The sequence below is a fragment of the Eublepharis macularius genome, chromosome 13, assembly GCF_028583425.1.
Source record: "Eublepharis macularius isolate TG4126 chromosome 13, MPM_Emac_v1.0, whole genome shotgun sequence".
Classification (NCBI taxonomy): Eukaryota; Metazoa; Chordata; class Lepidosauria; order Squamata; family Eublepharidae; genus Eublepharis; species Eublepharis macularius.
Genome location: NC_072802.1, coordinates 11,485,697 through 11,511,131, shown reverse-complemented (window position 1 = coordinate 11,511,131; position 25,435 = coordinate 11,485,697). Strand labels below are relative to the sequence as shown.

Genomic DNA, 25,435 nt, shown 5'->3' with positions numbered 1-25,435 from the left:
CACGTGAAGGTGGTTATGGGGGGGGGGATCTTTTTCTTAACCAAAAGTAGAATGTATTTTTTAAGTGTATAAGTAAGTATTGATTGCAGAGTATTGATAAGCATATTGGTTTCAGAATTGTTTTCAACCCCCCCCCTCCACCTTTCCTCAAAGGCCTGCATTTAAACTCACAGCAACACATATAACCCCCACGTTAAGCAGCAGAAATCAAATCCAAATTAAATATATCATATGCAAAACATTACACAAACATTTTGCTTTTTCTGTTGTTCCAATTGATTTTTATACTAATGCTAATGAGAATTTATGTACTTGAAATACTTTTATCTTATACTGGCAACAAAGCCTGTTGTGGGAAAAATACAATGGGCTCTAGAAAGGGGATCCCAGCTGGGTGAAGAGGGAGGCTGACATTTCCACCTGCTCCACTCCTGATCCCAGCTGGTTGAAGGGGGGATGGCCATTGACCTGCTCTGCTCCTGATACCACCTGAGTGAAGGCAGGGGGCAGGCATTGCCACCTGCTCCGCTCCTGGTCTCAGACAGGTGAAGGAGTGATGGGCATTGCCTCCTGCTCCACTCTTGACCCCCGCTGGGTGAATGCGGGGGGTGGGCATTGCCACCTGCTTTGCTCCTGATTTGGGGTGGATGAAGGCAGAGGGTAGGCGTCATCTGCTCCACTCCTGATCCTAGCTGAGTGAAGGCAGGGAGTGGTCATTGCCACCTGCTTCGCTTCTGATCCCAGCTGGGTGAAGGCAGAGGGAAGGCATTGCTACCTGCCCCACTCCTGATCCCAGCTATGTGGAGGTGGAGGCGGGCATTTGCTCTGCTCCTGATCCCAGCTGGGTGAAGACAGGGAGTGGGCATTGCCACCTGCTTCACTCCTGATCCAGGGTGGAGGAAGGCAGAGGGCAGGCATTGTCACCTGCTCTGCTCCTGATCCCAGCTGGGTGAAGGCGGGGGATGGGCATTGCAACCTGCTCTGCTCCTGATCCCAACTGGGTGAAGGTGGAGGGAAGACATTGCCACGTGCTTTGCTTCTGATCCCAGCTAGGTGAAGATGGAGGATGGGCATTACCACCTGCTCCGCTCCTGATCCCAGCTAGGTAAAGGTGATGGATGTGCATTGCCATATGCCCTACTCCTGATCCCAGCTGGATGAAGGCAGAGGATGGGCATTGCCACCTACTCCACTCCTGATCCCAGCTGTGTGAAGGCGGGGGGGCATTGCCACCTGCTTTGCTCCTGATTTGGGGTGGATGAAGGCAGAGGGTAGGCGTCATCTGCTCCACTCCTGATCCTAGCTGAGTGAAGGCAGGGAGTGGTCATTGCCACCTGCTTCGCTTCTGATCCCAGCTGGGTGAAGGCAGAGGGAAGGCATTGCTACCTGCCCCACTCCTGATCCCAGCTATGTGGAGGTGGAGGCGGGCATTGCCACCTGCTCTGCTCCTGATCCCAGCTGGGTGAAGACAGGGAGTGGGCATTGCCACCTGCTTCACTCCTGATCCAGGGTGGAGGAAGGCAGAGGGCAGGCATTGTCACCTGCTCTGCTCCTGATCCCAGCTGGGTGAAGGTGGGGGATGGTCACTGCAACCTGCTCTGCTCCTGATCCCAACTGGGTGAAGGTGGAGGGAAGACATTGCCACGTGCTTTGCTTCTGATCCCAGCTGGGTGAAGATGGAGGATGGGCATTACCACCTGCTCCGCTCCTGATCCCAGCTAGGTAAAGGTGATGGATGGGCATTGCCATATGCCCCACTCCTGATCCCAGCTGGATGAAGGCAGAGGATGGGCATTGCCACCTACTCCACTCCTGATCCCAGCTGTGTGAAGGCGGGGGGGGGGGGGCATTGCCACCTGCTCTGCGCCTGATCTTGGCCAGGGCTTTTTGCCTTGGCATTCTCTCTGGAGGTCTGGCTGCCTTATCTGGGCTTCCCTCTATGGCAGCACCCTTTGGAGGTGCACCAGGGTAGCAAGTTGTCTTGAATACGCTTAGCCTTTTATATAGCAGGATAATGTTATCCACTCTGAGCCCTCTTGCAGGAAGAGCAGACTATAAATGTAATAAATAATAATAATAATTTCAAAGGGTAGACTCTGGGAAATCACATGCCTGCCGAGCTGCCTCCTTTCCCCAAACTTGCCTTGCCCAGGATCCACACCTCAATGTCTGGTAACTGGCCTGATATTTGCCCTGCCTCATCCCATAGACCTCGGGTGTTTCTCATCCCCATTGTTGGAACAGACAACTTTCTGCCCTGCCCTTCTGCCTTCTGCCTCAATGACAGAGACACCCAATTTGCTCTCACCAGGCTTCAAGTTCTTCACAGGACTATGTCTACTGCCAGCCCACATTTTATTTGGCCAGATAGCTCCAGTTCACTAGGGAAGGCCCAGTGTTGCGTGGCTTCTGCCATTTCACACGTGAACCTGCTGAGTTGGCTTTCACAGTGTTCAGATCATGTTTGTTCGTTTGTTTATGTCAATTATAGTCTGCCTTTCTCATAGAGACTCACAGTGGATTATACAGTACATAGTGAATGTACATAGTACATTCAATATTGGAGGGAGGTGTCTAGTGGGTTGCCGCAGGGCTCGGTTTTGGGCCCGGTACTTTTGAATATTTTTATCAATGATCTGGATGAAGGAGTGGAAGGGCTGCTCATTACATTTGCTGATGATACCAAATTGGGAGGAGTAGCAAACACCCAAGAAGATAGAATTAAAATTCAACAAGACCTGAATACTCTGGAGAAGTGGGCAGCTGTGAATAGGATGCAATTCAACAAAGACAAGTGCACAGTATTACATCTGGGCCACAAAAATGGGAAGCACAAATACTGGATGGGGGATACACTTCTGGGCAGTAGTATATGTGATCTTGGGGTAAGAGTGGACTGTAAACTAAATATGAGCAGTCAGTGTGATGCGGTGGCAAAAAAGGCTCATTCAATCTTGGGTTGTAACAAAGGGGCCATAGCGTCGAAATCGCAGGAGGTCCTAGCCCCTCTCTATACTGCCTTGGTCAGGCCACACCTGGAGTATTGTGTGCAGTTCTGGGGGCCTCACTTCAAAAAGGATGTGGACAAAAGCGAGAGGGTGCAGAGGAGAGCGACGAGAATGATCAGGGGTCTGGAGACTGAGCCCTACGAGGTAAGGCTGAGGGCCTTGGGAATGTTTAGTTTGGAGGAGAGGAGGTTGAGGGGGGACATGATTGCTCTCTTGAAATATTTGAAAGGCTGTCATTTGGAGGAGGGCAAGGAGCTGTTCCAGTTGGCAGCAGAGGGTAGGACCCGAAGCAATGGGCTTAAATTACATGCACAAAGGTACCGGCTGGATATTAGGAAAAACTTTTTCACGGTCAGAGTAGTTGAAAAGTGGAATCAGCTGCCTAGGGAGGTGGTGAGCTCCCCCTCACTGGCAGTTTTTAAGAAGAGGCTGGATGAATATTTGTCAGGGAGGCTTTAGGTTGATCCTGCACTGGGCAGGGGGTTGGACTAGATGGTCTGTATGGCCCCTTCCAACTCTATGATTCTATGATTCTATGATTCAATATCAGGAACATTGCCATAAACAATGCCATAGGGTAAATAGATATGAGTTCACAAAGACATAGCATTAGCAGGAATCTAATACAACATAATGGTGAAGTCTATGGCTCCTAACTAATTAGTGGAACATCTGAGACCCCCTCCTTACAATACAGCCCTCCTATCTGAGTAAAAATACTTTTTGAAAAATTCAATTTGCATTATTTGCGGAAAGCCAGGAGAGCATCTTTAACCTAAAACTACAATTAATTCAGGACAAGTCAAGACATAACGGACAGCAGGCAAAAGGGGGAAAAACCCAGCTGAATAGCAAAGGGCTTTGGTTGTGAGCAGGGAGCATGTATGGGGCTTGTGATTTCCATCTGCGAAATACTGAAAGGTATGAGAGTGTGTTCAAATTTTCTTATTCTAATGATCTGGCTGAGGCTACAAGCACTTATGTTTTATGGAAGTCTTTTAAAAGAAAATAAGCTTTCTTTTAAATAAATAAATGCCAGTTTAAATGCAAGTTTTAGAAATTAAAAGAAAGATTAATTTCTAAAACTTGAGATGCCCAGACAAGTCCTTTCAGTTCCCCAGGGCTTGAGTGAGCCTGAAGCCAGGGATCAAATGTATTCTTTCAAGTGTGAAAGTAAATTCACACATGGGTCCACAGGCAAAGGGCCTCTGCCAAAAATAAAATTAAAAAGCAATAAAATGGCATTTATTTAGTCCCAAGTACTATAAAGACAACTCTGCAGTGTGTATTTTTTGCACACTGAGTCCCTTTTTATCAATATAATTTATCTGTACAATACAATATTGTATTACAATATTGCCTACTTTATAGTGAACTGAAATGAACATGTTGCAATATTGTTTAGTTAATTAATTAAAATATTTATATTCCAATCTCAGAGAAAGGATCGTCTCTTCCCCCAGTCTCACCATCAGGCAGAGAAAAAGGAGGCAAAATCATGGTAGACTTGGTGGCACAGCTGCCACCACGCTGAGGCTTTGGGACTTCACCTCCCAGAAATCTGGTCAATCTAAATGCTTTAAGGAATTGGTTGTCAAGAGGTAGATAGGAAGGCATCTTGGCAATGGAAATGGTTTGTAAACAAGTCTTGATAGTCTCATGGGAATAAGGTTGCCAACAGGGCTTTTTTTCTGGGAAAAGAGGTGGTGGAACTCAGTGGGTTGCCAGCACAGGGGGCAACTCTTGGTGGGAGGTGGTGCCGGGAGGTGGTGCACATGTGCGTGCACAAAGTGCACGCATGCTCCCAAGGCCAATGGCATCACTTTGGGTCAACTGGAACAACAATTTTTTAAAGTTTAAATCGCCCTCAGCGAAAATGGTCACATGGCTGGTGTCCCCACCCCCTGATCTCCAGACAGAGGGGAGTTTAGATCGCCCTCTCTGTCTAGAGATCAGGGGGTGGGGCCACCAGCCATTTGACCATTTTCAAGAGGTTCCAGAACTCCATTCCACCGGGTTCCAGCTGAAAAAAAGCCCTGGTTGCCAAGGATACCAGGTGGGATGATGGGAGGGGGGAGATGGTCAGTCATGGTGTAACATGACTTCTGGGAGAACCTGGAAGTGACATCATGCCTCTCTAGGAATCACTCCAGTGAGTCCCAAAGAGGTGTGCCATCACTTCTGGTATCCCTGAAGTGATAACATGCAGTTGCTGAGGGCAATTTATTTTTTCTTTCTACCATTGGCTGCAGGCACAGGGGGCAACCCATGATGGGAAGTGGATGGAAGCAGAGCAACTGTCTAGCTTACAGCTGGGTATTTAAAGAACCACTGCAGGAGGCTGAGGAGGACATGCCTCCATGCTGTTTGTGGTTCATCATGTTTCACGAATTTGCCCTGGTTTGTGAACTGGTTTGTTCAGTTAGTGAAAATATCACTTCCAGGTCAGCAGAAGGTCTGCAGAGATCCCATCCCCACCCCCCACCCCGATGCCTAGGAAACTGACAAACTGAAATACAAACCAAACAAACCAAACAAACCAGGCTAAAATTCATCATGGTTCGTGAGAAATGAGCTCCCACGAACCTCCAATTCACGAACCACAAACCAGCCTGGTTAGTGACGAACTTTGGTTTGCAATCTTGAAAGGGGGACAAAAGGTGTCAAAACTGCCTCCCTCTTGACCTGAAAGGCCAGGGAGGAGAGCCTGGACAGGAGAGGCAGTGAAATGTCCACAGCTGCCTTTTGCTAAAGCCCCAACAATTATATCCAATCCCCCAAAGGCACTGGTCAAATTCTCACTGACCAATCTATTTTTAGTCTCTTTCTGTTTCAAGGAGATGAGGAAGTCCTTCAGCTGATAAAGCGAGTGCTTCAAATTCAGCCCATCAAGGGCAGGGATTGCTCATCAAGGCTTCATCAGCAAAGACACATAAATTTGGGGCCTGAGTGGCATCCAAAACTAGTAGTCATCCAGGCTCACCCTTTGTGATATCAGAGGGTTATTAAAATCTTTTTGGATGTTCTGTACATTTTCTCAGGGAAAAGGCTACATATAAGGTCAGCAAGTTAAATACAATTAGAACCATCCAAAATTCTTTGGGAAATTATCATGCAAAAAGAGGGGTAGATGGTACTTAGGGAAGTGATTTATCTGACCAGTTTTCCCAACTTACACTGAGCTAAAAAACAAAGTCCAGCCTATACCTTGTATTTTAGTGACATTTCCAACATCATTGAAAAGTGACTTCCTCTTTCAGAGATCTAAGTCCTTGTGAAAATGTTCACCTAGGCTGCTTCTACACCAGTGATTTTCACTGAATGGGCAGCAGGAAGATCCCACAGTATGTGGAGCATTCAAATGATGCCATGCCCAGTGTGGGAATGACTTGTCTGGCTCCTGATAATTTCCCCCTTTGAGATGGATTAAAAATGAACCTGCTGTAATATGGCTCAAAGGAGAGCTGCAGCCGCAGTTACTGCATCTGTCTGGATGTTCCACCCACAGACATGATAGGGAAGGGGTGGCACTAAGTTCCACCTTCAAGATGGTGGGACTAAACTCTGCATTCCCCTCTCCCATTAGCGGGCTTTTAAGGGCCTTTCCCCCCTTTACCAGCCAAGCTGAGCTGCAGCATTCCAGCATGGCTTGGCAAGGGAGAGGAAAACAAAGGGGAAAGGGGGAGGTATTTCAAGCCATGTGGCAGGGGGCATTGGGATTGGTGTTGGATTTGTGCATTTGCACAGCTGTGACAGAGAAAAGGGAAGCAGCAGTGAGTCCAGTAGGGATGGCTGAGTGTGGATGCTATTCCTGCTAGTTCCCACCCCACTTGCAGCTGTTGCTGTGCTGGTGGGAGCATCCATTATCTGATAGGCTATATACTATTGTTATACCACCCTTCTGATTGGCTGGGTTCACCAATATGACCAATCCTCAAAGTAGACAGAAGGAGAAACCAGAAGATATTTTCAAACCCTCCTCAACTGCTATTTTTCAGCCTGAAACTAGAAAAATATTTACACAGCCATACGAAGTACGAGTCCTTCCCTTTTGGATTTCCTCAGATGTGCATCATTTTTTGCCATACCTTGAAGGTTATTGGATTTAATCCCTTGCATCAAGGCAAGAACCACTTGACCTAAATTATTCCTGACAGATGGTTGTGCAGATGCTCGGGTCAAACCTCAAAGGAAAACTATTCTACATATTTCCCTGGCAAATTGGTCCATAGTCCATATGAATGTACCAACAGGATGTTGCTAATACCTTTTTCATTTCAATTTATCCTCCTGCAACTTGAGTCTATGGCCTCTTATTCTTCCCACTGCAGCACTGGAGACCATGTTTTTTCCCCATTCCAGGAAACATTCCAAAACTATTTTCACGGCCCCCCTGCCTAGTCCCCCCACAACTATTCTTTGGAGCTCAAAGTAACAATTTTCTTCAATATTTCTAGTGAACCCAAAGCATGCACAAAGGAGGCTGCCTGCTACGGTCTCTGATTTACTGCTCTGGTCTCGTCTTGACCAATCAGCTTTGAGAGGGGTCACGTGCATCTCTGCACTTGTGGGGCAAAGTCACAAAGGAATCTTCTTGTGGCATCTCTGCATGAGCCACTGTTCTGAACGTGCCTCCTTTCAGTTAGCATGTTCGCTGAGAACAGAGAGTCATGAAGAAAGGAGATAGATGCAGAGAAGTTAGCCGTGTTAGTCTGTGGTAGCAAAATCAAAAAGAGTCCAGTAGCACCTTTAAGACTAACCAATTTTATTTTAGCATAAGCTTTCGAGAATCAAGTTCTCTTCATCAGATGCCTGATACAGAGACCAGTCTCTGTATCAGGCATCTGTCTCTGTATCAGGCATCTGATGAAGAGAACTTGATTCTCGAAAGCTTATGCTAAAATAAAATTGGTTAGTCTTAAAGGTGCTACTGGACTCTTTTTGATGAAGAAAGGAGGGAGACCTTCTCTGAGGACACACCATTCCTAGCTTGACTACTGTAAAACTAAGTGTGCATCAACTCTTAGAAGTTTTGGAAAAGGGCTCAGGGGGTCATTATCTTTAACTACCAGCCATTCACAAAGGGAGTCATGGATTTATCAGCATTAATAGATAAAGTGAATGCATACAGGAGAAAAGCCATCCACACCCTCCTCCGTTTTATTTTGCCTTCTTCTTAGGAACCTCTGCAATGCAGAGAATGTTCCTCCAACAGTATGCTCCTCCTGGCAGCCTACTAGTCTTTAGAATGTGTCTATATATGGAAAAATGGCTGCTCCTGCTGTAAGAGAACTACAGTCATCACATCGCAAAAATGCTAAAGTTCTGGGCAAAGGAGGAAGATAATTCACACTGGAAAAATCTAGATAGATTAGTTACCTAAACACACACGCAAACGCAAGTACACTGCAAAACACTTTGCATCCTGAATAATTCAGCCCTTGAAACTGCTTCTGAGGGCCAAACAATTGGATAGGCAGAATCCCCATGTACCTACTTCTGTGGCCCCCTATTCATGTCTAAGGCATCTTCTGCAGGGTGGACTTTGCATCGGGCTTTCTGCGTATTCAGACCATGAGGACTGGATCCACTTGATTCATCGGTTCTGGCCCCATACTGCTTTGATTCTTTAATTCTGCACTTTGAAGGAGTTGAATCTAAGTGGTGTCTGTTTTTTGTTTCTTCAATGCTCCAATTCTGCTGCGAGCTTTGAGGACTCATCGGTTTCCTTGGTTGATTGCTGAGGAAACTTACAGGAGTTTTTTTAAAAATCTTTTTTAATGGCACCAACATTGCAATGTTGATATATTTTTTTAAAAACCAGGAAAACTTGATTGGTTGCTATTCAACCAATCAGGATGTGGGGGGAGGGGGAGGTAGGGCCAGGCCTCATACTAAAGAAAGCATTCTGCACTTCAAAAAACTCTGGCTTGACATTGCTGGGGGTGGGGGTGGGGTGGGGGAGGGATCAGGTATGTGTGCAGGGAGAAAAGCCAGGGAAAGCTTGGTTCTGCAGAAGTTGCAGCCTTTCTCCATGCAAAACGCAAAAAAAGTCTGGGAAGCAGTTTGGAGACTGAATTGGGGTATTTTGATCCTGGTGCTGAAGTCTGGACAGAAATTGATATGAGACCAGAACTGATGAAAAAGCCCATTGCAGAAAAGATCTAAGAAACTTTTTAAAAAGTGAACGCAGACTTGCATGAGCAAGGAAATGAAAGCATGCTCCCTCCTTGCACTGTATTGCTTTCAGCATCTAACACTTATAGCTCAGTTTGCTACTGGTATTGGAGCATGGCTAGGAGAAAAAAGACACAGTGCAGCGAGGTAAAGCACAGGAGAGGGTGGAGTCTAGCTCCCCTTGCCCACACACTGCATTTTATCTTTTAAAACCCAGAACCCTTCGTCCTTGCTTTAGACCTGATTGGGTGTCCATCACCTCAGGTTAGCCTCCACATAACCAAGGATCTGGCTGAACTGCAGGGTTGTTGTGTCATATTTCAGCTGGCATGAGAGGACAGGGTAACAAGGACTGTCAGATGGGTAATGATTATTTTTTCTAAAAATGTGACTAATTACATGACTTTTATGTGACTGATTAATCAACAACGCTTAAATAAATTGACAGTAAACCCTTGGAGGAGATGGCTTTTTGGACACAGAAGGTGGTGGAGAGCACTGCCAAGTCATAGGTGACATATGGTGGCCCCTGGGGGGTGTTTCATGGCAAGAGCCTAACAGAGGTGGTTTCCCATTGCCTGCCTCTGCAACCCTGGTCTTCACTGGAGGTCTCCCATCCAATTACTAACCAAGGCTGATCCTGCTTAGCTTCTGAGATCTGTTGAGCTCAGGCTCACTTGGGCTATCCAGATCGGTATAGGGGGGACAGACATAAGGATGGCCCCATTTACATGTGAACTCAATTTAAATTTAATCAGCCAAAGTGACCATTCACCAATTCACCCACATTTCTTTCTTTCCTTTCTTTTTTTCAATCCAGAATATCTAATATGGTTTTTGTAAAGACAGCCACTCATTCTCTTGACTGCACAGTCTAGTGTTGGATTGAGAGACCTTTGAAAGCAAGCTGAGCTGCCATCTCCATGATCACCTTCCAGTTCGTGGAGGGAACAACAGGACTGCCCAACAGACTTGCTGTTCATCAGGAACGCCTTCATTCTTTGGCACCATGGACTAGAAACATTTGGAAATCCCGAATCAAAGCTTCCCCAAAGCATTTGTGTTGCTTCAGGAATCTTCAGGGCAACTTTAAAGGGCCCCTTTCCTACCGCTTGCAAGTGGCAGGTCCATTTAAACTATCAGCTGTCAGGTGGTAGGGGGGACCCCCCCGCCACCTGCCAGTTGATAGTTTAAAGGTCCCCTTTCCTGTGGGCCCCCAGCCCCAGCCCCCCACTTACCTTGGCTCTGCTGCTGGGGTGATGGAGGCCATGGCCCAGCAGCAGCAGCTCTGGCCTTCTTCACCACCCTGGGGGCCCACAGCCTCCTCCCCCTCCTCCCCCTCCTCCTGCGAGGGGTGGGAAGGGTGTTTTTGGCCTCCACCGCCGCTGTGTAGGCCCACAGTGTGGCAGAGGAGGGCAAAAAGGGCCTTCCCACCCCTCAAATGGCCACCGCCCACCTCTAAAATGGCTCCCTCCAAATCTTTACAGAGCATTCCGAAGCGATTCAAATACCTGAATGGGTATTTCCGAATGTTTTTCCTGCTTGGGTAAACCCAAAGCAGGAAACCCGAATATTTTCGGGGTGCACACCCCTACTCAAGACCTCTTGATTTCGATCTTGCTTTTAATACAGTGATCAGGCTGATGACTGATGAAATTCTCTTAGTCATCTTCTTGATGATCTTAGGTTCAATGAGAGGATGGATCTTGGATACAGGTGGATGGGAAGCTAAATATGAGCAATCAGTGTGATGTGGCAGAAAAATGGGCAAATACAGTCTTGGAGTGTATCAACAAAGGCATAACACCCAAATCACAGGTTGTCCTTGTTCCACTATATACCACGTTGGTTGGGCCCCACTTGAAATATTGTGTGCAGTCCTGGAGGCCTCACTTCAAAAAAGGATGTGGACAAATTGGAACGGGTGCAGAGGAGACCAACCAGGATGATCAGAGACGAAGCCTTACGAGGAAAGATTGAGGGACCTGGGAATGTTCAGTTTGGAGTAGAGGAGATTGAGGGGAGACATTGAGCCAAAACACACGTTAAGAAATACCTAGGTTCAGCACGTGTTCTCTTACCTCAAGGTTTGCCGGGATCTGTAGGCGTCCTGGAAGCTTAAAGTAGGCGTCCTGGAAGCTTAAAGATCTGTAGGCGTCCTGGAAGCTTAAAGTCCTGGAAGCTTGAAGGATCTGTAGGCGTCCTGGAAGCTTAAAGGCGTCCTGGAAGCTTAAAGCTTAAAATACAGGCTCCTGTATTTCCCTTCCCCTTTTTGCTGCTCTGTAAATGCTAAACTTTAAGCTTCCAGGACGCCTACAGATCCCAGTAAACCTTGAGGTAAGAGAACACGTGCTGAACCTAGGTATTTCTTAACGTGTGTTTTGGCTCAAAATTGCTCTCTTTAAGTTTTTAAAGGCTGTCACTCGGAGGAGGGAGTGGAGCTGTTTCTGTTAGCAACATTCAAAACAATGAGTTTAAACTACAGGAGGGAAGGCACTGGCTAGTCATTAGGAAAAACTTCTTCACATTAAGCGTAATTCTGCAGCGGAATGGGCTGCCTAGGGATGTGATGGGTTCCCCTTCATTGGCAGTCTTCAAGGAGCGGCTGAATGAATACTTGTCTGGGATGCTTTAGGCTGTTCCTTCATTGGGCAGGAGGTTGGACTAGATGGTCTTTAAGAGTCCTTCCAACTCTATGATTCTATGATTCTATAGTCTGGAGATCAACTCCAGGAGATCTCTAGGCCCTACCTGGATGTTGAAGGCAGAGTTGACCTGGCTTCAAAGAGCAATATACCCAAGGCCCACTAGCTGAGCGCTGCTACTGTCGCCAGAGGGTATGCCCTAAATGCCTCCTGAATAAAAATCTTCTACTCTCTTTAGATAGTAAATAAGAAGAATCATATTTCTGTTTTTTTCTTATACCATTGGGTTGGGGCATCTGTGAAGCTTATATAAGAAAAGCTTTTTAGGAGGATTAGTTCCTGGAACTTTTCTTCCCATCAGGCCCTAGAGTTCAACCAGAATTCTAATCTGCAGTTTAATTTATTAATTTTACCAAGTGATCGATTAGGCTTGCACCCCTGTGGCTAGCAATACGCACAGTACCCTTTAAACAAGAATAGGTAACATCCAACAGACCACACAGTTCATGACTGCTGGACTATGTCAGTCACAAGCTAGGGTTGCCAACTCTAGGTTGATAATTTCCTGGAGATTTGGGGGTGGATTCTGGGGAGGGTGGAGTTTGGGGGAAGGGAGGGAATTCTGCAGGACCTCTGCAGGATATGATGCAATAGACCCCACCCTGCAAAGAAGCCATTTTGTCCAGAGGAACCGATCTCTTTACTCTGGAGATCAGTTGTAATTCCAGGAGATCTCCAGAACCTACCTGAAGGTTGGCAACCCCACAACTAACACAACACTGAAAACATGAACAGTCTGCAAATCCCAGCACATGTGCACACTTGAATGCAACAGAACTGGGGCACTGCTGTGGAAAGGGCCTGTGTACTCAAACCTCCAAATGGTGCAAAACCTGAGAACGAAGACAGATCTAAAATTTCAAGAATCACTGCCCTTCAAATATTTGGATATTTTTCTCTCTTAAGGTAAGCTCTGGAAGGAAAAGGTTTTGTTTGAACCAGAGGAAAACCTTCCTGTTGGGCACCTATCACTAACAGACCACTCCACCCAATTCCTGGAGTAGTTTTGTGTCTCTTTTTTTAAAAAAAAAAATCTTCCTGATATTTTTGTATGGTGACGTGTGAGGAGATCTACCAGTGAATATATCTGTGCTGCAAGGTGAGTGACCCGCCTGGTGCCACAAAGGGTGGGCAAAGTCTGAAGGTCTGGCATAAATTCTTGGCATGGAAGCAGCAGGCCCTCTGGCCTTGCTTGTATGCACTTCCCCAACACAAGCTGTGAAGCTGGTTTTACATGGAGGGAGGAGAAGCCGCTGCAACCACTGCTCCGATGTCAGCGTTTCTTAAGTACGCTGAAGGCCAGAGGCCTAACCAGCTTCAAACAATATCTTTGTCAGTGACAGCATTTGCTGAAGTGAAATGTGAGACTGAAGCAGCAAAACTTTGACGTAAACATTGGAGAAACACTGAACTTATCTCTTCACCCCAAGTCTGGCACAAACATGTTAGCAGCCTAGACATCTGCCTGGGTGGCAGACAGTTCCTCCCAGTCACCTCATGGAAGGCCCTTCTGTTCCCAGTCCAGCCATGCAAGCAGACCTCCAAGCAAGGAGCGTCCTCTCCCTCTCCAATCTAGCAAACAAAGAGAGAGTCCCTTGTGCCTTGCTGCTTTGACTGGAACCAGATTCCACCACAGCAGTCTGAGATTAGCTGGAGAGACATTGACTGAGGCCACTTAAATAATTGAGACTGGCTAGCCATCAAAATGAAAGGCTCACATGTCCTGATGACAAACTTCCATCTTCAGGGAAGAAGGCTATTCAGCCATCAGAATCCCATCGGAATTGAAGGTTCCTTGTGAAATGGAACGATCGATGGATGCCTACAATTTTGCAAGCTCAATCCAACACAGGAACAAGAGACGGGTGGCCACCATCACTATTCCTGCCGCCTTCCTTAGCAGCTCAGTTAAATCAAAGCCACACAGCCAGCAGCTTTGTTTCCAAGTCGTTTTGGCTGTGATGGCTGCAGGCTACCAACATTTCAATTTGGAGTTGATGGGAAGTAAGACTGGGCACAATGAACCATTTTCTCTTGGTAAATAAACTGGTTCCTAAGATTTTCTTGTGAATTGCAATTAATAAAAGATTATGCAAATCAAAGGGTGGGGCTATACAAATAGGAGAAGGCATGTTTTTTCCCTGCAGCTCCCATCCAGTGGTGTGAAACAAAAATGAATATATCGCAATCAGGAAATGGAAAATCTATTTGGTTCTGTTTTTTGCCCCAGATGGTGGAGTCAGCAGGGAGAAAGGATCAGGCTTTACCTCCACCCCAGAGGTGTCCCTTAATGAAACCCATCAGTTTCTCCCCAAATAATGCAATGGCTGCCATTCAGTTGGATGAGAAAAATTCATCCAACAAAATTCGTCCTACATTGGGACACAGGTCTGATACATTTACCTTCTATGTCTGTCACTGGTCTTTGTGGACAGAAATACTATAGGACAGCATATAATGTATCATCTCTCCCTAGGGTCCCTGCAGCAGACAGACACACCACATACCATGAAGCATTTGGCAGGTATTATAATGAAACTGGGTGGTGTGCTCACATACTCATACAGACTTATTTATAACCATAGTAACTATTACATTCCATGTGCTGGATACAATGGAATGGGTTTAGACCATGAGTTGGGTCCAAAGATACTCTTTTGCTCACATCATCATCATCATCATCATCATCATCATCATCATCATCATCATCATCATCATCCCACTTTTCATGCTAAGATGCAAGGTGGATTACACAGTGCAAGTGAAAATACAATACAATCGATAGCCAGGACATTAATTGAGCAATGCGCAAATAATGTGCAGCAGTTTGGGCATCCAGTGAGAGAGATATAATAGAGGATGGAAGCAGAAAAGTTGGGGGGGGGACCATAAAGCTAAGCACAGAGAAGAAATCTTTTTGAAACAAAGTGTAACTAATTTACATGGTATGTCCTTTCCTGCAACAATGTGGTCAGGCGGGCAGATTTGTGCCTCACTGATCTGGCGTTGCATAACATTAGAGAGAAGGTGAGGGGGACCTTGCATTAACAACCCTAGGGATGCTACGGAGGTTGGGCAGGCAGAGAGCAACCTTGCCTAACATTCCTTCCCTGAGACGAAGACTTTGGTTTCAGGAAGAGCACCTCTCAATTCAGCCCCTGCTTCTGGTAGTGAAGATCTTTCCCCAGCCCTCCGTGCCGCCCCCACAGGGAAACAACCCTTACCTCTTTCTGGTGATACTTTATTGCTACCTTGAGCTTTGCCAAGTCATGACATTTTTGGGGGTCCAGCTCCTCACTCTGATCATCCCTGTGGTTCAAAATGATCTCCAGCTCTCTAGAGCTCCGCGCCTGATCCAGAAGGTCCTTCGCAAAGCGCTTGCACTGCTGCGATAGCTCCTCGTACTCCGCCTTGAACTCGTTCTCCACTTTGCTGAGCTCCTTCAACTCCCAGCCCAGTCGAAAGGCTGTCAGGATTGGGTCTTCGCTAGATAAGGCAATCAACGAGGGGCTGGCCAGAGCTTTGTAAATGTTCAGCCGTGACCGGGAGTGCCTCAGGCTGTCCACCTCAGAACTGGAGACACATTCCACACAATTGCATCTGATCTGGTGCGGGCGCGGGATCGTCACCCGTCTTTGGACAAGCAGCTTGATGATCTCATAATTGTTGGTGTGAGCCGCCAGCATGATGGGGGTGATGTCAGGGGTGAATTCTGAAAACTGAGTGTCCATCATCAAGGTGGGCACCTACACAAAAGGTCAACCAGTCAGTAAAGATCTTTATTGCACGAGCTATAAACCACAGCAGATCATGAACTATTCTACTTAACACTATTTTAAAAACACACCTCAGAACATACTCTCGTTACTTTATGCAAGAGGGAGTTTTGAATAGCAGAGGAAAAAGTGTTATTGCATCCATATTCATCATTAATGTCTGTAGGGTGAAGTGGCTATGGTGGGGGTGGGGGCTGAAAACTGGGCACACCTGAGTTCAAGTCCCTCCCTATTCAGCGACAAAACTTGCTACAGAGGGAGACCTTCTACCAATAGCCCTAAACCACACCACAGCTCAATGGGGCAGTGGGAGAAAAAATATGGAGCGGACAGGCATTTCTCTGACAGTTTGAGGGCACTTATGGCACTCTTAACCACTACACCAAACTGATGCAAAACCAAATTATTAAAAAAGGCTTTTTACTCAGATAGGAGGGCTGTATTGTAGGAGGGGATCTCTGATGACCCGCTAATGAGTTAGAAACCATAGACCTCACCACTATGTTGTATTGGATTCCTACTAATGCTATGTCTTTGTGAACTTGTATCTTTTTACCCTATGGCATTGTTTATGGAAATCTCCTTGTTATTGACTGTACTAATCTCACACTGTGTAATCCGCCTTGAGTCTCAGTGAGAAAGGTGGACTATAAATGACATAAATGAATAAAAATATACAGGGCTTTTTTCTGGGAAAAGAGGTGGTAGAACTCTCAATTATCACATGTGCGTACACAAAGTGTGTGCGTGTTCCCAGAAATGCATGATGACATCATTTCCAGAAGTGACATCACTCCTAGAAGTGACACTGCTTCCCGGAACCCAGCACTATGCATTACGACAAGATAAATGTTAGTAAGTTTGGAAAATTACACTATTATGAGAAAGGGTTTCTTTCTGTATCCTCTACAAAAAGTGAAATCTTCCATTCCCTTTCCCAAACATTTCATTTCTTTGGAATCATATTTTAAAATATGCAAGAAGGAAGAGGCCTCTAAAAATCCAAAACCCATCTTACAAATCAGGCAGCCCAATCCTAAGAGGGGCGGGGAAAGTGAATAGGAACCGAACTAAGGCTTGCGACGGTGTATCTGGGCTTTACGCCCTCATAAGTCGCCCTCCACCCGCGCTGGGACACGGCACTGGCCTGCCGGCGGGCGGGCACCAGCGCAAGCCTCAGGCGCCCGGGCGGAGGCGGAGGAGCAGCGTAGAGCCCTGCGCCGGCGTGGGGGGGCGGGGAACAGGGAGGGGTCAGAGTTAGTCTGCTCCCTAAGCCCCTCCAGAAGCGGGAACGCCCACAGCGGTGCAAAAAAGTTACGCCACGGAAAAAGAAGGCGTAGCCCATAGGCGCTCATGGAACGGCGAAAAACCGGCCCCCTCTCCAAGCGCTCAGCCCCGCCTCCTTGGCCCGAAGGAGCATAGGATGCGAACTATCCCGGGGACCAATCAGCTTGCGCGCCCGGCGTGGACGAGCCCCCCTCTCCGCACCCAATCACCTGCGACCGCGCCCTACAAAACATCCGGCCAGCGCCAGCCAAAACCCTCAGGTAAGTGAGCACGTCGCCGGAGGCTCTGTCCGTGTGCTGCGTGGCGTTGCCCCTTTGAACACCGAATGGGGGTGAGGGCATTCACGGTGGCAGGCACAGAATGCACTCGGGGGACTTTGCGAAAAAGTGGAGGCACTTCCCGTAAAAGGGAAGAAGTGCAAATGTCTGGCTAACCCCCTTTTTACCCTGACAGGAAGAACAACTCAACATCTAACTGAACTCATGCAAGCTAGTTGCTTCTAACTAAGCACAAACAAATTAACCCTTCCGTGAGAGAAGGGAGTGACACTTGGCGAATTTACAGCAGCCTCTCCCGTTTCCTTGCAGGTACCCTGACTTCGGTATTCCCGCCTGGTGTTGACTGACGGAGCGCTGACAGGTGAGGGGGAGGTAGGGAAGGGGGGATTAGTGCAAACCACCCATTCGCCTGACCCCACCCGCTCACTTGCCGCTTCGGGTGAGGCCCAGCAGGGGTGGGGGGAGACCATGGGCGCCCCTGGCTGCCCCTGGCCGTTTCAGAGGCAGGCGCCCCAAAAACCACATGCGACCAGGTGTTTGTTATGACCAGCTCTTTCCTTCCCTTAAAGGTAAAGGCTTGCCAAGGCCGAGTGCATCCTCGCCAGACCGTCATGCATCAGCTGGTCGCTGCTGCCCTCGATGACATGCATCGTCCCGGATGGCGGAGTGTGGGGCTTGCCTCGCCAGTGGAACGAGGCAAAGCCCACATGTGTCTTTTTCTCCCGCAGGCACGTCCAGGGCAGGGCTGCTCCCCCACGTCCCGCCCTCCCCAAACGTCTCTGACGGAGGGTTGGCTGCAGCCCAGGAAGCACTTTCGCGCCGCGGCCTGCATCTCAGCCCCGCCCCGCCGAGCGGGAAGGAGGGCTGTGAAGAATTCTCCGGCTCCCTTGCTAGCCTAAAAACAAGCCCACTTGTTCCAGTGCAATAAAACGAGTTGTAAAACAACTACTTTCTGTGTCTGCGAGCCTGACTTCGTCCTCTGCCCCTCCCCCAACACTCCCGTCACATATCTCCACCTGCACATCGCCACAAATGTATCTGACAGACCCCGTTCTGCCTCCCCGCCCCCCTCCCCTCACAGTAACGTCAGGTAGAGGGTTGGGGCAGGGCATGTCAGCGGGGAGGGGGGAGCCACCGAGGGCGATCAATCCCTGGTAGGGCGAGCAGCTGGCACCCGATAAGCCAGGGAGAGGGTGGCCAGGGGTGCTGCTGCAAGGGGGCGGGAGATGGCAGGGGAAACAGTCCGCTCACTGGAACCCTAGCCCCATCAGTGAAGAAACTAGGGTAGAGGCAGGCAGATGCCAAATCCCGGGCAGGAGGTCTCGCGCGCCTGGGGAGGGTCGCTCCCGTTGCAGCCACAGCCACAGCAACAAAGTCCCATGAGCAGCCTCCTCCCAGAGTGGGTCCAGCCCCTCAGGTGTCTGTGGCAGCCCCATTGGTCATTCCAACACCCTCCACCCCACGGTGTCCCGCCTCACATCCATCCTGCGGGGCAGTTGCGAGGCTCCCGCGCCAACATGCCATGGTTGTTGGGAGGGGTGGGGTGTGTCCGAGGCTGCGCGTGGCTCCGCCCTGGCCCGGTGCCGTCTCCTGCAGTCAGCATCTGTGGCTGCTTGCGTTGCCTTGCGGGGGGGTGGGGTGTTCTGCTGGACAGGCGGGGCTGCAGCCCAGGGTGTAATACAGCTGCTGGAGACAAGGGGGAAGGGTCCTGGGGGGGGTGGGGGCAGCGAAGCGGGGCTTGGCCACATGACCTGGTCGCCGCAGCCGGGAAGGCTGGGTGGAGGGGCAGCTGCTTCTGACCATGCACTTGCACAGGCGCCGGACGGCACAGGGGGCGAGCAGGGGGGCGGGCTGGCGAGGCAGCGCCCGGGCTGTCGATGGGCCCCTGGCTGCCTGTCCTTCCAAATGGGCTCTGCCCAGCCCTGCCTTCCCATGGTCCCTTGAAACCCACCCTCTCCTACACGCCTCCCCTTCCTCACGTCTGCTGGGGGAGGTGGGATGGTATAATAATAAAGGCTGATTTCTGTGCAACGGGTGTCTGTGGTCTTTGCCTTGGGATGGGGACGGGGGTGGGCCCGCTGTGTCTGCCTCTTGGTGGCGGCCTCAGGCCAACCCTCCCCTTCGGCGCAACTTGGTGGCTGTTCCCTACTGCCGGGACTGGCTGCTGCCCTGGATTCCTCATGGCAGGGTGCCTGCCAGTCCCATGCCAACCTCTCTGGACGCGGCCGCCACGGACTTGGCGCTGCATTGGGCAAACGAGGGAGAGGCTCCTCAGACCACGCCCACCCCTCTCCTTCCCGACTGCGAGCCCTGCCCAACGCACAAGCCGGGGTGGTCTGCCGGCATGGGCGCGATTTGCCTGCTGCTCTGGGGCCTGGCCGGGATCGCGTGCTGCCCATTGGCTGCGCCTATCCTGGCCCCTCCCCCTGCTGCTTGTGGGGAACAGCGCCCTTTGGCTGCGCCCGGCGGTGGCCGCGCATCAGGCCCGCCCACAACGCTTTCTGGTTCTCCCAATTTGCATCTCTGTGGTGCTGCTGGGGCTGGCTCCGCTGCACTTTGCTGGCACAGGATACGGCCTGGCGGCGCCACTGCTCCATCTGTGCAGGCACGCCGGCGTTGGGGCCGGCCATAGGATTGCGCAGGAAATTCTAACAGATTCAAGCTCTCTCTCTCTCACACACAGACACACAGAGGAATGGGAAAAAAGCAGAATGAATTCAAAGGAGCTTACCCTCCTCTGCAGAACCTGTGCCGGCCCAAGCAGCATCTGCTTGCGCTCGCTTGCTTGTTCGCTCTTACTCAAGAGAGCAAAACAAACTCAAAGCAGCTTAACCTCCTCTGCAGAGCCCACAGGGCCAAAGGAGGAAGGAATCACATGGGCAGATTCTAGAGCTTCCGGAATGATGTTCCAGACCATTCCCCCTCAAAAAAGCCCTGAAAATATATATTTTAACCCAACCTTTCTCCAAAGAACTCAGGGCAATGTACACTGTTCTTCCACTTCCTATTTTATTCTCAGAACAATCTTACGAGGTAGGTTAACTGGCCCAATTTCAAACTTTCCCCTTTCTTCCCCTTCAGTAAAGACCCAGCTGCATTAATGCAAGTGGTACCTCAATGAGCTTTCTCAGCCCACAGAACAGCCAAGACTCCTGGAATATATCACTCCTCTCAGGGGCCCTGGAACTGCCACCTGCCTCTTGTCCTTCCTCCATTTTGCACCAGGCTTCTACACTTTCAAGGAGATTCTCACAGCTCCTGACAGCTCCTGACAGCAGGGCTGGCTACTCTGGCTTGGGAAACAATTGGAGGTATGGAGGGGGGGGGGGATTCTAGGGATGGCAGAGTTTGGGAGACAGGGAACTTAGAGGGATATAAATCCATACAGTCCGCTCTTGGGGTGGAAATACGCATTACAAAGTACCTAGGGATGCTCAAGTGAACCTCACTTCACCTGTCCCTCCTCCAACTTTCCATGCACTGGCTCACACAGTCACACTTCAATTTGTTCCACGAGAACACATTCAGATGTTCAATACTTATTTATGTATTTATTAGATTAGATTTTTAGTCCACCCTCCCTGCCAGGCAGGCTCAGGGCAGAGTACAACATTTCAATTTACATATCAGTTCCTCCTCAACTGCTAAAAGCATCCCAGTTTCCCCCACCTCCCACATCCATTCATTGAAATGCAGATCTTGACACTTTCTCACACCTTAAAGAAATGCAAATTGACAAGTCAGAGGAGCCTAAAGTGCTTGCTCTATGATGTCCACCCCTGTCAGTTTTCGCTGCGAAAACAGAGCTGAATTGGAGCTCTGCCGTCTTGACTCAGTTGTAGTGTTTGTGCAAATGCAAAGGGAGTTCCGTGAAAGGCGCATGCACGTGCACTGAGCAAGAGACAGCCTGCACGTGAATTAAGGCACACACATAAAATCCTGCACTTCAGCATCCCCAGGTAATTCGCTATGCGTACTTCCATTCTCTGAAGCTGCCATTTCTTGCAAGGGAGCTGATCTCTGTAATTGGGAGATCATTTGTAATTCCAGAAGGGCTCCAGGCCCCACCTGGAGGGTGGCAACCCTGGCTGAAATCTACCAAGTCCTCTCACTGCTGAGGAAAACCACATTACTAGGGAATATTTCATCCTGTAATCAACAGAAAGTTGGTGAAGCAGCAGCAGCAATGACTGAAGTAAGCAAGAAAGACACCTTTAGCTAGTCGGCAGCTCCTATGCAGTATTGAACAAACAGCTCAAATTAGTCAAGATTTGGAATTTCTATCCCTGCTGTTTCATTCCCCAAGTCCCCGTTTTGATTTCACTTCTCTTTATGCCAACAGAACCTGGTGTTCCTTTTAAGTTTTTGTGCCATTTTCTGTTTTATTGCACCAAAATATTCCTTTAAAATGTTTGCTTATTCCACCCTTACTTGAACATCAAAAAATCAGCAAGATCCATAAGCATAACCTATAAAAGAAATAAATTAAATGTTTTTTGGCAGAAGCAGCAGCATCTCAAGAAAAATTGTGTATTAAAACAGCACTACATGCAGATACAACAAAATGATTTTCCCAAACCGTGGAGAACAATAATTACTGGGTAAAAATATAAACAAATATAAAAATAAATTAAAAAGTGAATGCCCACTTTTATCTAGTTCTTTTTTATTGAATTTTATATTATTCAAGGACAATCCTAAAAACTACAATTACACAAAAAGCTAATAAAAAGAACAACAGACAACTAACCAACATACAAAAATAACACCAAATACTAATACTACAAAGAAACAACAAAAAAGAAAAAAACCCAAACTATATAAACTAAAAGGGCTTCTGATTTTATCCACAACAAATACTACTATCATCTTCAAATTTACACTTACTTTAATAATCATTAAAAACTCTGTTTTCTAAAGTCCAAATTGCCTAGTCCAGAAATCCAGAAATCATCATATCATTATTATCTATTTCATATAAAAAGTCAATGAAGGGTTTCCATTCATCAGCAGACAAACTTATTGACTGGTTGTCTAATCATTGCCATCATTGCCAGTTCCAACACTTTTGTCAGCCAATCCTCCATTGTAGGCAATGTCGAACTCTTCTACTTCTGTGCATATTTTGCAGTTGTAATCAAATATAAAAAGGGAGTGCCAACACTCTGTTCCAACTGGTTTCTGTGTAGTTCTAATGCCAGTTTGAACAGAAGTGCACTGAGCGGCACAAAGTAGTCTAGCAGATCTCGGTTTGTTTACAATCCTGAGTTTCTCGTGGGAAACATTCGCCAGAAGTCAGATTTCGTTCCTCTGATATTGTGGTGAAATTAGGGTTGCCAGCTCCACACTGGAGATTTTGAGGGTAGCATGCAGAGAGCAGCATTTATGGAGAGGAAGGACCTCAGCAGAGTATAACGCAATCGAGGCCACCATCCAAAGCTGCCATTTTCTCCAGGAGAGCTGATCTCTCTGGTCTGGAAATCAGTTGTAATTCCAGGAGATCTCCAAGGCACCACCTGGAGGCTGGCAACCCTAATGGCTTAATGCCCCCAATGGAAGGTGAGGTTGCACCAACAACTCACTAAACTTTGAATGACAAATGAAAAGCTGTAATACTGTCAAATTTTGAGGGGGGTGGGGCTTGAAATCAGAAGGGAAAAAAAAGTCTCATCCTGTTTTCTCTTTGAATCCAATGGGCGCTTACATCTCCCCTTCCCTCCATCACCCAGTCCTGATAATTTCCTTCCACATTAAAAAAACTTAACATTTGGGAATGACGAGACAGTAACTACATGCAGGAAAAACTCTTTGAGCTAATGACATAGGTCTCTGGGGTCTTTCCTTTGTAATTGCAGATCCTTATCATCCTTGGGCATCATTTCCTGCCAGAGATTATTGGGTATTTAGTTCTCTCTGCCTCCTGATTCAATTTGGAAGACTGGAAAAACTACAAACTAGAAAATCCCATAATCCTTGGCAGGAAATGCTGGCCAGGAAAGACGAGCGTTATAGTTTCAAGAAAGATTGGCACCATCAACATAACGCCCAGATGTTAGTTACTCCTTCATCTTCCTAAATATGAAGTTTTGTTGCTGCTTCCTAGTAAGGAAAATAATAAGGGAGAGAATACCCATTTGATTGATTTTTCACCTAAACATTGGTATGTAGTATTTTAAAAAATGATCAACAATGGCACTTGAAAAAACATGATTTTCAAACAACCCCAAGGGTTCACCCATCACTACTAACTAGGATTGCCAGGTTCCCTGGGCCCCAATCCAGGGGATGGGGGGCACAGGGGGCACACATGAGGGAAACTTACTATGCACATGTGAAAGGTGCACAGGAGTGCAATCTGGATGTCATTCCTGGTGTGACAATGAGGGCTCAGGACAGGAGTGCCCAGGAGTGCACTCCAGAGCTCCTATCCCCGTTCCCTGCACCTTTCTCCCCCGCCCCACCCCGCTGGCAAGGTAGGAGGCGGTAGAGGGTGGACACTGGGAGAGGGGATCCCCTGCCCCAACCAGGGGGCCTAGGAACCCTACTACTAACAATCAATCCGTAGCAAGGGTCATACAAAGATTAATTCAAAGCTTCCACCTTCCCATGAAAAATGAATGTAAGGGATCTGCAGTCCTAAGCCAATCACAATCATTTCTAGCTGCGCTTGATATCCGTACATTGAATGTAGCATCAGAACAAGGCCTACATGCATAAAAAATTATTTCTGGAAGCCATTGCAGTCATTAATGGGCACTTTTTAGGGTGAAGGTTGTACAGAGGCCTGATGTTAGACTCCATGCCTAAAGGAGTTCAAAATTATGCCCCACACATAAACATGTGTGGGGCATAATGTGTAGCAGATACTCCTGGCAGGGATGCATGCCCTTACTCCCTCACTGCAAAGTTAGGGACAACAAGCAATTCCTGGAAACACTGAAGGGACAGGCTTCTTGGAAGTCACTTCCTGTTTTGGAACAGGAAGTGACATCACAACACTCTAAGCATTTCAAAAATCTCTATGATAAAAGTTCAATTTCAAAAATATTTCTGGTAAAATCTAATGTGTTCCTAGAATGTCATGTATGGTTGCCAAGTCCAGGTTGGGAAGTTCCTTGAGATCTGGGAGGTGGAACCTGGAAAGAAGGAGTGTGGGGCGGGGAGGGACCTCACAGGGGTATAATACCATAGATTCCACCTTCCCAAGTATCTAATTTCTCCAGGAGAACTGGTTTCTGTGCATTGGAGATCAGTTGGAGATCAGTTGGACTTTCAGTTATTCTATGGGGTGATCTTTTTTTCTATACGTACAACAGAAAATCTATTGAATTTTGACTGAGTAAGCTGGATGAATAAACTGTCTAGAGAATGCTCTGTCTTTTGAAAACTCTTAACATTTTTTTTAAAAAATCTCCTGAGAAACTGTGGCTCAATGCTGACTTTCACCTAGGAGTTAATGCAAAGGAGTGGAAAACCACACATGGAGAATGGCCAAAGTAAACCAAAATTCGCACCACAAACAGGAGTCATGATGGGAAATCGCGACAGGAAGACGCTGTTGTTCTGGGAGTTTTGTGTGATTTTGTGCAGCCGGAAAGACGTGTAAAAACAGTCTATGTGTAGGAAGATCCTCCCACGTGGGATCTCATGTGGAACACCAATGATGAATTGTGGCCTTCCTTTAGAGAAGCATATGAAGATAGCCTCCCCCTCCTTTAACTGCTGCTCCAAGTTCCTTGGGGAATGGCAGGATACAATGGGAGAGAGCAGTTCAATGTTCCCTTTCTTCTCTGTTCCCTCAGGTATCTTCTTGCTCTTTGCCCACTCCCACAATTCAGCGATAATAATATTTTTGTAGAAGCAGGGGTGACAGCAGAGTCTATTTTTGCTCTTTTGACTACTCTTTGGAGAGGGCTGAGAAAGGGCATCACTATATGCATTTCTCCAACCACTGTTAAAAAGCTGCTGTGGCTAATTTGTAATATTTTTTCCCCAGAATTTCTAACATGGTGCTTTGTGAAACCCAAGTGTGCAACAAAACCAGATTTCGCTGACCATGGGAACTCTTGAAATATGGACCCTCAAAGGGACATTATTGTATGGCTCAATTTTTCTCCTGTGTTCCCCAAGACTTTCCATCTCCACGCGCCTTCTTGTCAAATATTTGCATTCCTACCAAGATTTCATTATCTGTAATGCTGTGT

General features: G+C 47.7%; 1 protein-coding gene across 1 annotated transcript in view; it reads right to left on the bottom strand.

Moving 5' to 3' along the window:
• Positions 1-25,435, bottom strand: part of TRPC5 (transient receptor potential cation channel subfamily C member 5) — a 239,519-nt gene that overhangs the window by 122,184 nt on the left and 91,900 nt on the right. The window contains exon 2 of the mRNA XM_054996536.1: positions 15,115-15,636. Coding sequence (XP_054852511.1) covers positions 15,115-15,636 — 522 coding nt within the window. The remainder of the gene's footprint in view (positions 1-15,114; positions 15,637-25,435) is intronic.